The sequence below is a fragment of the Meleagris gallopavo genome, chromosome 2 (assembly GCF_000146605.3).
Source record: "Meleagris gallopavo isolate NT-WF06-2002-E0010 breed Aviagen turkey brand Nicholas breeding stock chromosome 2, Turkey_5.1, whole genome shotgun sequence".
Lineage (NCBI taxonomy): Eukaryota > Metazoa > Chordata > Aves > Galliformes > Phasianidae > Meleagris > Meleagris gallopavo.
In genome coordinates, this window is record NC_015012.2 from 78,590,708 (window position 1) to 78,607,285 (window position 16,578).

The 16,578-nt window shown below is 38.3% G+C and overlaps 2 protein-coding genes across 4 annotated transcripts; one reads left to right on the forward strand and one right to left on the reverse strand.

Moving 5' to 3' along the window:
* The first annotated feature begins 838 nt into the window (after window positions 1–838).
* On the forward strand, window positions 839–9,827 carry LOC104909910. Of its 3 annotated transcripts, XM_019613139.2 has the most exons (9): window positions 839–892; window positions 1,091–1,202; window positions 1,990–2,156; window positions 3,268–3,357; window positions 4,445–4,507; window positions 5,113–5,183; window positions 5,948–6,111; window positions 7,931–8,041; window positions 9,481–9,827. In XM_019613139.2, exons 3-9 carry the CDS (start codon window positions 2,032–2,034, stop codon window positions 9,574–9,576), a joined length of 720 nt encoding a protein of 239 aa, XP_019468684.1. In that variant the 5' UTR covers window positions 839–892; window positions 1,091–1,202; window positions 1,990–2,031; the 3' UTR covers window positions 9,577–9,827. The 3 variants fall into 3 exon arrangements, with proteins under 3 accessions (XP_019468684.1, XP_010706012.1, XP_010706011.1); XM_010707710.3 differs by lacking the exons at window positions 839–892; window positions 1,091–1,202 and adding an exon at window positions 936–1,050; XM_010707709.3 differs by lacking the exon at window positions 839–892 and having other exon boundaries at window positions 1,072–1,202.
* Window positions 9,790–16,349, reverse strand: IRAK1BP1 (interleukin 1 receptor associated kinase 1 binding protein 1; the record flags this gene model as incomplete). Its single annotated transcript, XM_031552241.1, has 4 exons — window positions 9,790–10,127; window positions 10,666–10,796; window positions 14,734–14,799; window positions 16,335–16,349. Coding segments are annotated over 4 exons (483 nt in total), but the record flags the coding sequence as incomplete, so codon positions are not given.
* Window positions 16,350–16,578: the final 229 nt, after the last annotated feature.

The window sequence follows — 16,578 nt, forward strand, 5'->3', positions numbered from 1 at the left end:
CAGCCTTTCTAATGTGGGCAGACCCCAGAGCAAGGAAGAACTCTGAGGAGGCCCTGAGGATGGGGAGGGAAGAACATTGAGGGGTAATACAAGCTATGGAGAGGTGAAAGAAGCAGTGCCAACCCCTGACATGTTTTTCCTTAGCTGCCTGCATAGCCAAGGCACAGGAATTCAAAGCATTTTCTTCACTAGAAAGATGGATTACTCTTGTTTGACTGCATGCCCCAGGATGCTGAATGTAAGCCTAATATGCTTGCTTTTCTCAATTACCTTTTATGGGCCCTAGGCTCAAATTTGTTGCCCAAGGAAATGCAATCCAGACCCAGCAACAAAGCAAGGTGTTCTGGCCAGCAGTGTGATATGCAGAAAAGGCGATGCTGCTCCTCTGCTCTGTCCAGCAGCAACTCTTCATGACTTTTCCCTGTCTGTAGAAGGGACACAATTACTCGTTAGCTGTCTAACAACACTGTATGTTGGCTGGAATTTATAATATGCGTTGCTGATTTTGTACATGATAGAATGCAGAAGAGCTTTCTGCCCATATCGTCAAATGGTTTTGTTCTTGTATTTTTTGCCTTATGTCAGAGACCATTGCCACTTGTAGCACATGCCTGCAGGAAAAAAAGTGCTTTTTGTAGTTTTATATTTATTTGGAAAGTGTAGATATCGGTGCTACTCACTGAAGTGACAAAGAGGTGACTCCTTCAGCAGCTGTGGCCTCAGTGCGAGCAGACCCGGCCTGGTAGAGGCTAGGGTGAAGTCTGATGGATATCCTGACAGATGAGGAGGAGTCTTTGGCTTCATTTATGCATTCATCCACTCTTGACAGAGCTGCCCATCACAGAGTGCTCAGAACTGCCAGGAGGATGGTCCCAGGCAAGCTGCATTACAAGTGTGTGTTACATCCTGATTTTTTTTTGCATAATATTCAAACCAGGGGACTTCCATCGGGCTTCTGTTTGTGACAGGGAAATGGACTTGTTCACCTTTCTGGAAGAACACTGAAATCTGTGCTCAGGGGAGCAGCGTGGATTTACTCAAAAGGAAGCTGTGAGAATAAGATGCAACTCTTTCTGTTCTCCTTTCATAGATTAGGGGTTAGCGGTGCCATTCACCCTGGGGCCACAGAGTGAAGAGGCAGTCCTCAGCTGTGCCTCAGGGCGGCTGGAGCAGAGCAGAAACGCGTGCTGACGGCTGCTGAGGTACCTGGGGGTGGGCAGGTGTTTGGGGCTGCAGGGCCTGTCTGATGTCCGGGCAGTATCAGTTACAGTGACACCCATCATTTTGTAACCAGTGTGGAGGGGTGACTGTGGTGTTGGTGTGTTTTCAGCAGGACGAGGGGATATGGTTTCAAGTTGAGAGAGGGAAGATTTAGGTTGGATGTCAGGGGAAGTTCTTTACAGAGAGAGGGGTGAGGTGCTGGAACAGGCTGCCCAGAGAGGCTGTGGATGCCCCATCTGTGGAGGTGTTCAAGGTCAGATTGGATGGGGCCCTGGGCAGCCTGGTCTAGTATTAAATGGGGAGCTTGGTGGCTCTGCATGCGGCAGGGGGGTTGGAGATTCATGATCCTTGAGGTGCCTTCCAACCCAGGCCATTCTGTGATTCTGTGCTTCCAGGCCGTGGTGTGACCATGGCCTGTGTTACTCTTACCTTGGGGTAATGCTTCTGGTCTGAAGGAGACATTCTTGGAGAAAGATCCCTCCATTCTGCACATACGATACTGCATCTAAATGGCTTTTTCTGAAGCCATCGATCTGATGTGTCAAATGTGTTTAATGCATTTAATTACTCTATTTCAGTCTTCTATTAGTTTCTATAGATGCTCTCAAATTTAATGTAGCGAAACCTAATTTACATTTGTGTGTACAGTTTGTATATTATCCTGTGGAATAACAAAGCAATCCACAGGGAACTTTTAAGCTCTATACAGCTAGGCAGGCTGCATGTTACCTTATTTATCTTTTTTTTTTCTTTTTTCCTTCTTTCTAGATAAGAGAGCAGGGAAGCCTGTTTAAAGGACTCCTTGTTGGGATGCCTCACATCAGTGCAGCTGCAGCCCTGCAGATCTGCGCGCTGCTGGCTGCGCTTCCTGCACAGTATTACATATCCCGGTGGTATGGAGCAGACTCTGCTCAGAGCATCCGAATGACAAAAAGGTGGTACATCTCTCATTCCATATGCTATTTATAAGAGAGTTCTCTTGACGTTCCCAGTGAATCTTTGTCCTGGAAAGGGAGAGTTTGCGTGGGACGCTGCCTATTCCTATACATTCACATCAAACCTAAGATATTTTTATTGCTTAATGTGACTGTATTAAAGAGACTTTCAGCATCTGAGTGACAACTCTTACTATCTTCATGTAAAAATCGGTGTATAATCTTCCTGCATGGCTGCATCTCATTCTGCTTTTGGATGTTCCAATCTAATTCCAATCTATACGAATCTCTCCTTTAAAAATGGAGAAATGCAACATTTGAATAGTAAGACAATTTCTAACTTTCCATTACCTTTTGATACTTATTCTTAAAATAGTTTTTCTTGCACAGTATGACTCATTATGGAATCTTAAGTAACAGGAATTCTTACATCACATATTAACTTACGAAAGTCATAGTGATAGAGCTAGGCAAATGGTGCTGTTTTGTTCATGAGTTAAGAGTTTATATATTGACAGTGTCACATGTACATTTACTTAAACTCAAGGTGGACAATAGCGCAGCAGATTCAAGTTTTTAATTGTAGTAACAATTGCCAATGTTGGCATCTTGAACATGTACCATGCAAAAGGAGTTGGGGGGTAAGGATCCAGATTTAAAACAAGTTGAAGTCAACTGCTAACAATTTAAGTGCATGAAGAACTTTTTGGCTATTTTTTAACAGTCCTTCAGTGATGTGCACCATTTTTAAAATGCCTTGTGCTCAGTATTCCAAAGTTACAGTTGAAACAGCAGAATCTGATGCAATTTAGCAACGCCTGTGGCCTGACTACAGAAAAAAAGCTGCTTTGCCATGACAGGTGGCATTTTCCAAAATTTATATACGGTTTACTGGCACAAGTGATGATTGAAAGGGTATTTATTTGCAGTTAGATATGAATCTTGAGGAGAACTTGTTCCTTGTCGTGGACTTTTTTTTTTCCTGTTCGCTGCAAAAGCGAAACCTTTAAGTTTAGATATATATATATATGTAAATGTTAATATATTTGTAAACATAAAAATCCTCTGGAAGGCTTTTAAAACATTGTGGTGTTATTTTTTACTACTGAAGGTTAATTGCCTGTGGGAGCAGCTTTACGAAATCTTACTTGAGCCTGGACCTGTGGGCAGATCGTTTGAAGCTGTGGCTATCAGAGGCGAGGTACAGTGTTACGTACTGTCTGCATCTTTCAAACACAGCCTATTTTTAACAGGAGGTTATGCTGCAGGAGTGAAATGAGTAACAGAGGAGAAATGGCTCTCATTTTCTTGTTGAGACTGATTTGTGGCTTTGCACCAGTTTTAAGAAAACCGTTGCGTGTCTTTTACACAAATGTGCAATTTGAGCTCTATGTGAAGCTAGACATAATTCATGGCAGTAATTCTGTATGTGTTATCCACTTCTTTAAATTGATCTGTATCAAAGACTACTGGATTAACTGCGTTAATGTTTGCACGATAAGATCTACAACAATGAGATGGGTATCTTATGCTATACATGGTGGCCCTAGAAAATGCAGATGGGAAATCTGCGGGTTTAGGATTAAAACTTGGTTATTGGATACATGTAGATGAAGTGATCTAGGAAAAAAAAAAAAAGATTGTATTCATTTACAAATATGCCAGGTCAGTTTAAGGCAATTATTGAATGGATTTGTTCAGGGAGGTTAAAGGGCTCCTTTGTGAGACATAACCCTTGTGAAGTAGAAATACTAAAGGTTCTACACTGCCTAGATCTTTGAGGTCCTTTATAATTGATTCATGTACAGTGGTCCAGGTGCTAAGGAGTACTTCTGAACTGTGGAAAATTCGGACTTATTTTTGCCCCCAGGAAAGTGTAGCAGAGTGACATACAAAAGGAAACTGTGCTGCTCTCAGTTTCACTGTAAATTGCTTTTCAACTTTGCAGAGAGTGTCAGTTGTGTGTAAAGAGAAAACCTTAAAACACCAAAAGATCAGTCGATGATTTGTATATTTTTTGGAGCAGCTTGTGTCTTCTGAATATCTTATCACTAAAAAAAAATTGGATATCCTAAAAATCTTGAGATATTTATGACATTCCAAACCCTCCTTAGCAGTTGCTGCTTTCAACAACACAGTCTGACAAGTCAGGTTATTTGCCCCTTCCTGCTTCTGTTAAAAGGTTGTCAACCTTAAGCCTTCCAACAGGTGAGAGTTAACCTAAGATTTAGAAAAATGTAGAATATATAGTTTGCACAGTTGTGGAACCTGCTTTTGCTTTCTCTCAGGCAGGGTGAAGGGAGTAAGGCGGAAAGAGCAAAGCTGGTGAACATCGTAGAAGAGGAAAAAAGGTAGGATAAATGCTAGTTCTTCGGCACCAGCAGGTTCCTGGGTGCTGTGGATGCCTGCCATGGGCAGGGTTGCCCAAATTATTTTTTTTCATAGATTGCTCCTATTATATTTTGAGCAGAAGAATTATTTGATAGTCTACACTCTGACCCCCCCAAAAAGTTGAGTTCCCCCCCTTTAAACTCAGCTTAGCACAAACAAGCTATATTTACTATAGCCTTAAGCTGTGGCTCGTTGCTGACATCTTGTACAAATCACAGTTAAGCAATCTTTAAGTTTTCACAGTAGAATTTGCAAATCAGAATAATATCAAGCTCACTTATAGAAAGTAAATGAGTTTTCTCTGAAATAAAAATTCTAATGTAGCTGTGGAGCTACGTATCCAAGGAAGTTATATTTTTTTATCCTCTTGGAAAAAATTCCTTTTCTTTGAAGTAAAATTCTTATACTGTTTGAGCTTCAAATTATGAGGAATTTTGAGCCAAAGGCTTTGTAGCATTCCTTTATTCAGACAAAGGCTTAAAGTAATAATCAGAAAGCTGATTATCCTAAAACTCAGTTTCTAAATAACTTGTTTGAATGTTTGGTTATTCATTTTACATTTTAGGAATTGGTACTATGGAGGAAAGAAAATTGAAAGTGCCAACAATGAAGCAGAAAACCGTTCTTATTTTGCAGGTATTGAAGTCTTTGCAGTTTTTTTGGATTTTGCTGGTGATAATGTGTTCTAAGTTTTTCTGTGGTGTATGTCTATACTTGTAACTTTTTCCTGGTTCTCCCTAAACACTGATACCATTCAGTAAGCAAAACAGAACATATAAAACTGAGGCCTTTCCACCTTGAGTTGTGCAGTGTTATCGATGCACCACATATATATGTCTGTTTTATTGAACAGATCTGAGTGTATTTTGTATTGATGTATGAGATAATGGTGTAGCTTACACTTGATTCAAATGAATACATTTAAATCAACTTCAAAAGAGGAAAAAGAAGCCGTTGATTATTTTGCTCTGGCAAAAAAATTCCCACAGTAGATGGAATAGAAACATTCCATGACCCAAACTGAAAAAAAAAATAATGACAAAGTTAGTTATTGTGTGTAACATTGTAAAATGTTGAATATAAAGGTGAAGCTGAACAGTAACTGTCAATACATATGTATGCTTATGCTTTCCAAAACACTTTTAAGACTTCTATGTAATCTCAGAAGAGACACAAATAGAAAATGGCTTTCCTTATTGATTGCTGCTTTGTCAAATATCGTAGTAATACTCCTGGGGAAAAAAACAAACAAACAAACCTGTTTCCTTGCTAACTTTTGCTTATAAATCTAACCGTCAATTCTCTTCTGGTAGAAGTCAGAAGAATGTGAATGTCTGGGTAAATGCTTAATGTGCTTCATAAAACACTTCTCCTCACTAACTCTTTCTTTATTAAATTAGCGTCATCTCATGTTCACAGCCCAAAGCCTGAATCTATCCAGTTCAGTGTGGGACAGGTGATAGTTCACAAAAGATTTGGTTATTCGGGAGTCATTGTTGGATGGGACAGGAGAGCTAAAGCTCCAGAAGAATGGCTGCAATACAAATATCCTCCAGAAAAACAGGTTTGGCTGAATTAAATTCCTGTTTTATGAATACAGACACAGAATAACTCTGTTTAAAAACAAGAAAATCTCAAACACTGCTTCAGACTTCCTAGCTCCTTCCTAATGGCAGAGCTTTGCTTTTGCAGCATTGATTGGTTAAACTTTGCTGGCCAGGGTTGTGCTTGACATTTCTTGATTTAAAATTACAAACACAGTGTTGTATTTAAAATAGCAGTGTCAACCTGAAATGTTAAATTTCTCATGACGTGTCACTAAAATTGAAAAGTTTCTTCTGGTATTCTAGAGTAGATATAATTGGTAATATCTTCACCTCATCTAAGAAATGCAAGTAAGCCTTTGTGTTTAATCAGTTTCAGATTGGAAGCTATGCTTCTGAGGATCTGGACAGTTGAAATGTGTATCTATTTAACAGTGAATTTTTATTAGAATTCTTGAAGCTTTTGAAATTCTGTAGCGTAAGTCTGTGTTGTATTTGAAAATCAGATGCTAAAAGTTCGTTGACAGTGCTGGCCTGATAATGTAGTGCAGGATACTTGGAGGTTGGCCACTGCCATGCTGCCTAAGTGGCAGGAAGGCACTCATCAGTAAGCCAGAGAGGACTGAAAATGAGAAAAAATGAGAAACTGTCTGTAGATGAGAATTCGTATTCAGCTGGGAGCAGACATTCAGCGTTGTTTTGTTCATTTTGTCCCTTCCCTGCTGTAATTTTATCCATCTGCTACTCATCCTTGGCTTCTAAAACATCTGCATTCTTGCTCTTCACCCTTCTCTTTTTGTCCCCTCAATGGTATTGTTACCAACTACACACCCATGTATTTTCCATCAGGCATTGTGATTTGTTATAAGCATCTTACAGTTTTCTGTTCTCCCAATGACCTTGTGTTCATATTATGGTTTTAATTTCAGTAGTGAAAGTGTGGTTTATGTGTTGTGTTTTGTTTTTTTTTATTATTATTTTTTATTTGCCCTTGCTTTTTCATGTTTTGTGCTCCTGCTATGCAAAATGTCTTCTGACCATTACAAGGCAACTATTAAGCTTGGTTGTTGCAAATCTACAGTGAATATTAGCCAAGCTTTGAGCCCATCCTTTTTGTGCCTTTCTCTGCCTTGCATCTATTACCACATTGTTGAGTGGAGGCCACTGCTTGTCACATGGATCAATACTAACTGCTGCATAAACTCCATTTATCTGCCTATATTCATCCATCACTGTTTTGTGTTTAGCCTGTGAGTTACTTTAGGCGGGAACATTTATGGACAGTAGTCAGCACAGTGGGAGCCTGACCAGTAACTGGGGTTTGTAGGCACTACAAAAATAACAGTAAGCGACATTTCCTTCTTGGCCAGAGGATTTTTATATATTGCTGTATATACAAGTTGCTGTAGCTTTATTCATGAGTGGACACTGAGGTTGTTGGAGGTGCTCTGAATTTGACCCTCTCTCTGGTGTTCTCTGTCAACAGTTATGAAGGTAGAAAGACAGATTGTCATGGGACATATATACAGAAAGCAGGCCCCAAGAGATATTCTAAGTCATTTATCTTGAAAGATGCGTGGAAGAAAATGATATTTAAAATCTTGGCTCTTAAAATGAAAAATATATATATATGCCAAGAAGAACCTCACTGCATTTTGATTGTTTTATATTTAGTTTTCCAAATTGATGTTGGTGTAAATCACAAAAAGTAAACTTCCCATATGTATATATTGAGTGGTTTTAGGTTCTTTAAGTCTATTGAAAGTTAACGGATTATATAATGTAAACTTTAGTCACCATCTCCTCTTGAAGCTTTTTATTTTCCTTCTGTTTTTACAGGATGTAAAAGATACCCCTCACTATCGAATTCTAATTAACAATGCAAGTGGACTTGGCAAATCTACAGCTTACGTTCCTGAGGAAGAGATAACAGTTATTGTGGGATTACAGGTAGTATTTATTTTTATTTAGTTGCAACTTGTTTGTTACTCTCTGTGTTTAAAAGTTGGCTGACCTTCGGCTTAATAGAAGCTATTTATTTTACAAAGGTAGTGAAACTAATAGAGAAAACAGACATGCAAACTACTGCCAAATGTGTTTTCAGAAGGTGATAAATAACTCAAACAAATTACTGTCTACTTAAAAGTATCCAACTACCAAGGCGGTTTCTTTCTTTTGTTTGTTAGGCTTTTTTTTTTTTTTTCCTGAAGTCTTTTAGCAACTTGGCTTTGGTTATGTACAAGCTGTTGCAGACATGGACTTTTATTTTAGAATTTAACTAACCCATCAATGTTGGACAAGTCATTTAATTCCTTTCTACTGAATCCAGCCAAGTATGTTGGTTTCTCAATTCAACCCTGAAAAATCTGCATTTCAAAAAGCTTCTGCTTACTCACTGCCTAGACTGAATAATATCTCCCTTCTTTAATTGCAAGACTCTGCTAACCTATAATTCTGTTTTGTATATCATGGTCTTGGTAGTTTTTGATTTCTAGCTTACAAAAGATGCACCTGGTTCTTGAACTAGCCAGAAACCAGTAACAAAAAAATTGTGTTAGCCAGCAATACAAAACAGTTAACATGCCTGAACTCAGGAGTAGGAACTAAAGGAGCAGGAATGCAGATGAGTGTCATCAGTATTTAAAATTGGGTTCTGACCACACAGACTTGTGTCTAAAAAAGAACTTTTGTTATGCCAGTCAGTGACATTTATAGCCCGTGGGAAGAAACAAATACCTCACCATAAATATTTACCTAATGAAATCCAGTTATCAGAGGCTTAGTCTTCCCACAGATTATTAAGGAAGATAATCTAGATGCTTGCCAATCTAGATTTCTAGTTGAAAACCATCAAGTTGAAATTAATAGGTAGTCATGCCTATACCTATGGAACTATGAGGGGGATAGAACTAGGTGATCTTTAAGGTCCCTTCCAACCTAAGCCAGTCTATGATTTTGTGAAAGATCATCAACTTTGTGTGTCTTCACCATTTCCCTGACTGCTTTAGCGTTCCTGCTGCCTGCCTGGTTGAATTAGATAACTGATCCAGCCAAAAAAAACTAACAGGAAGCTGTACCAGTGACAAATGAGCGGAAACTACTTCAATTAGAAACAGTGTTGTGTTAGAAAATCAAGCCCAGTTAAATCTAGCAAGTGATACCTCAAGAGATTTGTTCGTTTGTAGAGCCCTTGATGATCTGTGAAAGCCACTGTTCCGATTGCATAAACTGTATTAAAGTGTGTGGAAAATCCCACTGAAAGTATATCTGTGTACATTATGAATTTAGACTAATCAGGAGTTTTCAAAAAAGCTAATTTAAATCATCCAAGTACCAGTTTGTATTTACTGCTAACTCTGGTGCTAATTCAACTTGAAATATTTTCTCAGGTACACCACCCTGATGTTAAAGTCTATTTCTGTGGATATGACGGATCAAAGTATATTTTGCAGCCGTGGTTGAGAGACATCTATCCTCATGACTGAAGCATTCAAGTATTTGTACATAAAATGTACATCTGGACAACATATTTCCTTCATAAACTTGAGCAAATAGACACCAAGATAAAAACTAATGCATGGTTGGGTTTTTTTTTTCGTATGATGGAGTAAAGCATTCCTAAGTGTGTTTTATTTTGAAGGATTCATTTCATTAGAAGTGAACAACTGGTAGGTTGCAGAGCAGAAAAAAATGAAACATTTAAGTTTTATATTTATTAAGAAAGCATAAAAATTTATTAAGAAAGCAAGTATGATTTGAAAATTTTTAGAGCAACTTGTTTCTTCTGTTTTCTTTTCCCTTTATCTCAAACACAGCAAACACTCTACAAGATGCATAAGCGGTAGCATTCTGGATTCTTTCCTGCAGCGTCAGTGAGTCTGGGGTGTTAGATAGGTGACTGTCTATGTGGCCTCCCCATTCTTTTGTTTCTTCTTCTTTTATTAATAAAGGCTTTCCCAATGACTGGCCAAACAGCCGACACACTTCTTGAGCTTTCTGCCGTGTGTTTCCAACAGCAGAGACACATACTCTACGGCTGAGAGGTAGAAAAAGCAGCACGATAATAAGCAAAGCCAACTCGTACAAACAGCAAGACTAAAATAGCAAGATGATAAGCAAGGAGCATGTTTTGATTCTAAGTAAGCACTGCACTTGGCTCATGTCAGAGCACATCAGTAGCTGAAAGCACTGCAAATTGGTAAAGGTACTTAGAATTATCAACATCTGGTAACATATTTGTACCTTCACGAATAAATTCAAGTAACACATGCTGATGTAACCTAAGTCAAATTGTGTTGACCTAATATCTGCAGTAGGTTATACTTCCAATGGAAATCAGTGAGAAAACATTTATCATATTCTGCCTTTGCGCAGGGGCACTGTAGAAAGAACAAGATTCATCCTCCAAAGCTGAAAAGCATTAAGTTATATTTAGACCAAATGCTAAAACCTGAAACACAAATTTGCTTATGTATTAAGGAATCTATTTTCTCCCATTACGAACTGTAGAAATTAAGTATGCATATTAAATATTATCTGAGGCTGTAAAATTTATGGCATAAGAGAAAACTTACCGAAGGGTGTCTATGGCTTCTGGCGTGTGGTAGAAATGAGGCGGGCTGATGGTAACAGAAGTTCCTAACTTTTCAATAAGTAGATTGCAAACATTCTGCATTTTTCCAAAATCAGTGAATATAATACAGACCTGGGAGTGAACATAGACATCAGACAAGTAATTTTTTTTGTTTTCTCCAATGATTCAACATGTCTAATTAAGTCAACATGAAGACAGATAGCTACAAACTAACTAAATGTGCTAATCCTGTATATAACAGAAACGTTGGCTAAGTTGGAATACTTACATACCCGTACAGATGATGAGCTGTTTGCTTTGCAACAGAAGGAAACTCATAAAATGATTTAAAACTGAGGATTAAGAAAATTCTCTTTTGGGAGGAAGCATGGCATTCTTGGTATGCAGACAATTTGAAAAATGAACACATGCTATTTGGGACACATGATTAGATGCATCTTAGCTCTTCTCTTTTAAATTTAAACTTAGATTACTAGATGTTAATTATGCAGAAGCCCAAGCACAATGATGTGGAAAACATTGTGCATGAAGGAAAATTACATTTTAATTTCATGCATTACGTTCAAGAAATCTAAACTAAGAGAAGAAAATAAGCCTAGTCCAGTCTAGTTTGCAGTGGGCTCCAAACATTGTGGTGGGTGAACAAATTCATTCCAGAGGCTAAAAAGACCATGGCATTTCAGTTTTGGATTAAATACAATTTAAGCATTTATCTGCCTGTAGCTTTGGCAATAAGAAGCATTAAATATAGATACATAAGGAATTAAAGTGTTTTCCCAAGTGCTACAAAGCAAGCATTGCTATCAGCCTGGATTCAGAGCCCTACAGCCTTCTCTGCAGGAGAGCAGTTGTGAGCACTGAAGTAATGATGCCCAGCTGCTGAAATGTTCAGCAAGCAGAAATCCCAGCTCTCAAAATCTTTCTTTAGGACCAAATCCTCATCTTCACCTAGCAGTACACTGCTCTGATCACCAAGTCAGGGTTAACACCTCCCTGACTCTTTCTGGACAGCAATAAAGCTTCAGCAGTTGGGGACAAAGAAAGTTGTACAGGAATTTCCACTGCTGACCCACGTGAAATACAGAACACATTCTCCATGCAATCCATGCAGCCTATCCCAGGGTAGGCATAGCTATGGAAATCCAAACTACTGCACATCAGCTGTACTGCAGTAACTTCCTATGGGCATGCCACACATTTACCTGGTGGTAAAGATCATCTAAGTGAGTTGAATCTTTCAGTGAGAGTGGGCTACTTCATCTACAGGGTAAGGTAAAAATGGATACTGACAATTATCACAGCAATTAATGCACTAATTTTGTTGCTCCTGTTAGCCTCCCTCACACACCTTATCCTGGCTCGAATCTTTGTACTGGCTCAGTCCTTACGAAACTGAGCCACAGCTCAGCTTAGGGCCTTAAAAACTGGCCAAGATCAAGTGACAGGGTAATTACACCTTCTATGATGACAAATCGTGTCCGTTGTGCAAAAGTGCACCAAGAATGCACATGCATTTGATTTATATACCCTTTATGCATAAATTGGTGGCTGGATTACTTTTGGGAGGTGCAGCACCAACCTGAACTAAGACCAAAGATGAGACTAAAGCTAGATTTCTTTCTTCAGTGAGAGCTCTTGACATACTCATGTATTTTCTTGTGTTGCTTTCCAAGAAAATGGTTCTAATAGCATTTTGTGGAAGTTGGTCTCACTATGATATAGTCTCACTATGAGGACTGACATAGTGTCTTCCAGATTGCTATCAACGTTTACAAGATTAGCTCCCTCAAGGGCACGAAGCAGAAGAATGATCAAGCAAAAGAACAGTGGGTCTTAAGTAAGAGATAAGCAACTCAGTCTGGGGTGGCTTTCGGCACTCAGGAAATCTATTGTTAATAAAGCAGCATGTAATCAGGTACTCTTGGGAGCAGAAAAACACTGAGCAATACTGAATTTTGTTATTTCCCAGCTTTCACTTAAATTATTTAGGCCTACACTCACTAATTTCGACTTGAATTTAAAGAGGATATTTGAGCAATAAAATGCAAAACGGGCTTTTGATTTCTTTAATAAAATTATGATAAAGATTAAGAAGTGTGAAAACATAGGGTAGACAAAACCATTACGGACACACGGTAAGATTTGGGTAAGGCTGTAAAGGACAAATTGTGGTTTATGAAAAGGCAAGTATATTAAGATGTGCACAAGAACTACCTAATCTTCATCCCATTTGATCAGCACGCAATAAATGAACTATTATTATAAGATATCATAAAGCTTTGTGATCTCTTAAAACTTCATTCTTCTGCATGTTTTCCTTCGCTAAAGAATGAATTAGAGTTGCAGTTGAAAGTGTATCTTAATTATACCTTAAAATAGTTATTTGTCTGGAAATTTCTTAAGCCTTCTGAAAATTGTTACAGTAGACAAATGGTAAAAAGTTTAAAGAATGAAACAATGCATGACTTTCTGTGATTTGATATATAACAAACACGATGGCAAACTCTTTAGTACAGAAGACAATGTTATTAATTTTAAATTCATTTATATTGCTGAAGTAGTACAGCACACTGGTCAATGGAGCTTCAGCAGTTCATGAAGCTGCACTAACAAAAGAAGTGCTTACATAAAAGGAGAGGCAAAGAGAAATGAATCTCTGCATTAGGAGCCACAACACTGCTACATAAGCATTTGGTGTAGCCAGCAGCAGCAGCACTGCAGGTAGGCAGATTTTAATGTTCTGGTTCCCAGGCACTGTGCAACCATAGAACTTCAGAACAACAATTACAGCTGGTCCAAACTGACTGAATACTTAATCTGTGTAAATTGCTTTTCACTTATAATCTTGACTGAAAATTAATGGTAGGAAAAGGACGGTGATTGGTTAAGTTACCACATAAGACTGAAGTTGTAGGCCTAAGTTTGAAGCTTTCATGAAAGTTGTAATCTAAACTATGAAATTAAAGTCGTTCAGTAGATGACAATGGTGATATCATCTTACATAGCCAAGGACTCATTTCCAAAATTCAAATTTTGTTCTCCAGACATTCAATTATTTGTATATTTGTTGTTGTTAGGAGAATATACCTTAAACAAGGGAACTGAAGAGGCTGAACTCTGTTTTAGGGGATTGTGAACAGCAGCTCTATAAAAATGCTATCATTTTATTGTGTACTTCTATGTTTATTTTGTAAGAACCAGTTAAGTTGCTTTGTAGTGAATGAAGGGATAAAAGCTGAAAAGGTTCATAGACTAAAAATACATAAAATCCCTTAGGGAATACTTTCAGCGTAGCATTTACTTCTCCCAGTGGTATGAATGTGGAAAAATACACCCCCTTGAGCTGATTCTGAAGTAAATGGGATTATTCCCATAATATTTGACTTTCACACAGTGCTTTTACCTGCAAAATTCAAAGTGAATTACTTAGGAAACAATTAGCTTTGCTTTACTTGCAGCAGGCTGATGGCAGAGTCATGTAGAACAGACTAAAGTCCAAGTGCTGTTCAGCTGTGGCTTAAACGAGTCTAGATTAGGACTGCTGTGCCACTGTTGTCCCCCATCCATTCTTGTCCTCTGCCTTGCACTGCCTTCAGTTCACAGAGCTAAAACACTGAAAAAATAACCACTTTTTTCCTGGATTAGCTTTTAATTGGAGCAGCTTTCTGAATCAACCTATTACCTAACTACCTATGTAAAACTCCTTGCGGAAGGAGGGCAAGAACATCCAGGGGTAAAGGAGGAGTAAAAGGTTTGCTCACACCACCACAGGACGACAGCCCTGGAGTCCTAGCACAAAGCAGTCTCTTCTGTAGCATTACAGCTTAATATGAGAAGAAAAAAAATTCTTTCCATGTTACAGAAGTTTTGTATGCAACAGAAGACTGCAACCAAATAATGCTTTTAAACTGTAGTCCTTCCTTAGTTTCTTTGGACTATGTTGCTTTTCCTGCAGAGAATACCTACTCCTTATTACAAGAACAGACAGTAGGTAAATTTTGCATTGGTCCTTGCTCCACTGTTTGGTTTCGTTAGGATGAATACATACCTCTGCTTCCATCTGGTAAGTGTCCTCTACTCTGCTAAAATCCTCTGTTACAGTCATATTTTCTTCCTAAAATGAGATACAATAATCTTAAAAGGCAGAAATGAAGGGTCTGTTGGAAATGTATGTACACTGTGCTCAGTAGAAGTTGAACGGTTTTGGCTTATTACTTATAACCTAGCAACAGAAGTTGGGAATTTTCCATGCAAATCTCTTCAGTTAAAGCTGGATGTTAAAGATTCCTTGATGTTATTTAAAGTAAATCACACAGCAGCGCCATAAGTTAATTCTGCTGCTATCCACCTGAAGGGAGGAATGAGGTCTTGAAAGCAACGGCTAGCTAGAAGCTCTGTGTATCAGCATGTAACTGTCAATCCATCTAATACAAAACAAAAACAAAAACAGGAGATTTCAGCTGTTTTCAGAAAGCTAGCATATGGAAAGTACTCTTCAGATTTTAAGATATTTCAACCACAGCAGCTCATGGCAGATGATTTAAACAATGCCTAATCAGTGGTTATTCAGTAGGAAGGAAACCCTTAACAGAGGCTATTCCAATCTGACATTCTGCAGTAATAGCAGCTATATTATTCAATGTGATGTCTGTACAGAGCACTAGAAAAACCTTATCAGTAAGATATTAAACTCAGGTACAGAGTAACTCTGGCTACATCTGAATACCCGACCAGCTTGCTGGTGGCCTAACATTTCTTTCGTCCACTACCTTCTTTGGTAAACAGTTTGGGTGAACAGTTTACTGTAAACACTTACATTTACCTACAACAAAGCTAAGCCTTCCAAATTACTGAAAATGCTTTTATTATTAATCCTAATTCCATAGGAACAAATAATACTTGCTTTCAGGGTTGATGCATTTCAGAAGATGCTCTGCGTCAGAATATTTCCTACACTGAACTCAAGTGTTCACTTCTATTGAATAGCATGCATAATTTTTTTTAGAAATAACATTAATCGTGAGAAGCATTTTCCTTCTAAAATATGAAATGGAAATGAGACCCATAATTATAATTGCACAGCACGTACAAGAAACAAATTCTGACTGTTCAGTGCTATGATTGATAAGCAGTGCTGAAATACAAACACAACCATCCTTGTTTTTGGAAAATCTCTCCTAGCAAGAGCAAGGACCAGGCACAGTAAATTCCTAGGAGCTGTATTTTCCCTTTTTTACAGTCATAGGTTTGAGGTAATTGGGAAGCGTGGCCAGCTGCAGTTCAGTAAAGGATCATAGAATCATAGAGTCCTTAGAGTTGGAAGGGACCTTTAAAGGTCTTCTAGTCCAACTCCCCTGCAATGAACAGAGAATGAATTCCTTTATTCCTTTTATTCATGAAATGGAGTAAATCTTTCTACTTTTAGCAGACTCAAGTTCCACAGGAAAGCTTTCTTTTCTTATAGGAATAACCACACATAGAACTCCTATTTTACAGAAATAACCACACTGTAATAGAACTTGAGAGTAAAAAGAAAAAGTGTTTTTTTTTTTTTGTCACCCCATTCTTTAATCCCTTTTAAAAAATTCTGTTTCCCCTGAAGGAATTCATCTTCTACATCTTTTGTTTGTGTTTTGGTCTTGCACTCACCCCGTTGCCGTATGTTTAAGGGCAGTGCCATCGTGTGGTCCTAGGCACTAGTGCAAGATCAATGCGATCGGGAGGGAAAGATCCTCTTGTGCCATCTATTGTAACATTTCCCTCACAGCTAATTTTTTTATCTCACTGGATTTGACAGAAGCTGCATGAGTTCCTGGAGATAAATGGAAGACATAATTGCTGAAGTCATAACAATGTGGCCTCTTGCAATACATCTTCTGTGAGACATTTTGTT

Coding starts and splice junctions, on each gene's coding strand:
- LOC104909910 (XM_019613139.2), top strand. CDS start 2,032: ATGCCTCACATCAGTGCAGCTGCAGCCCTGCAGATCTGCGCGCTGCTG. Junction 2,157..3,267: donor AGCATCCGAATGACAAAAAG/GTGGTACATCTC, acceptor TTACTACTGAAG/GTTAATTGCCTGTGGGAGCA. Junction 6,112..7,930: donor AATATCCTCCAGAAAAACAG/GTTTGGCTGAAT, acceptor CTGTTTTTACAG/GATGTAAAAGATACCCCTCA.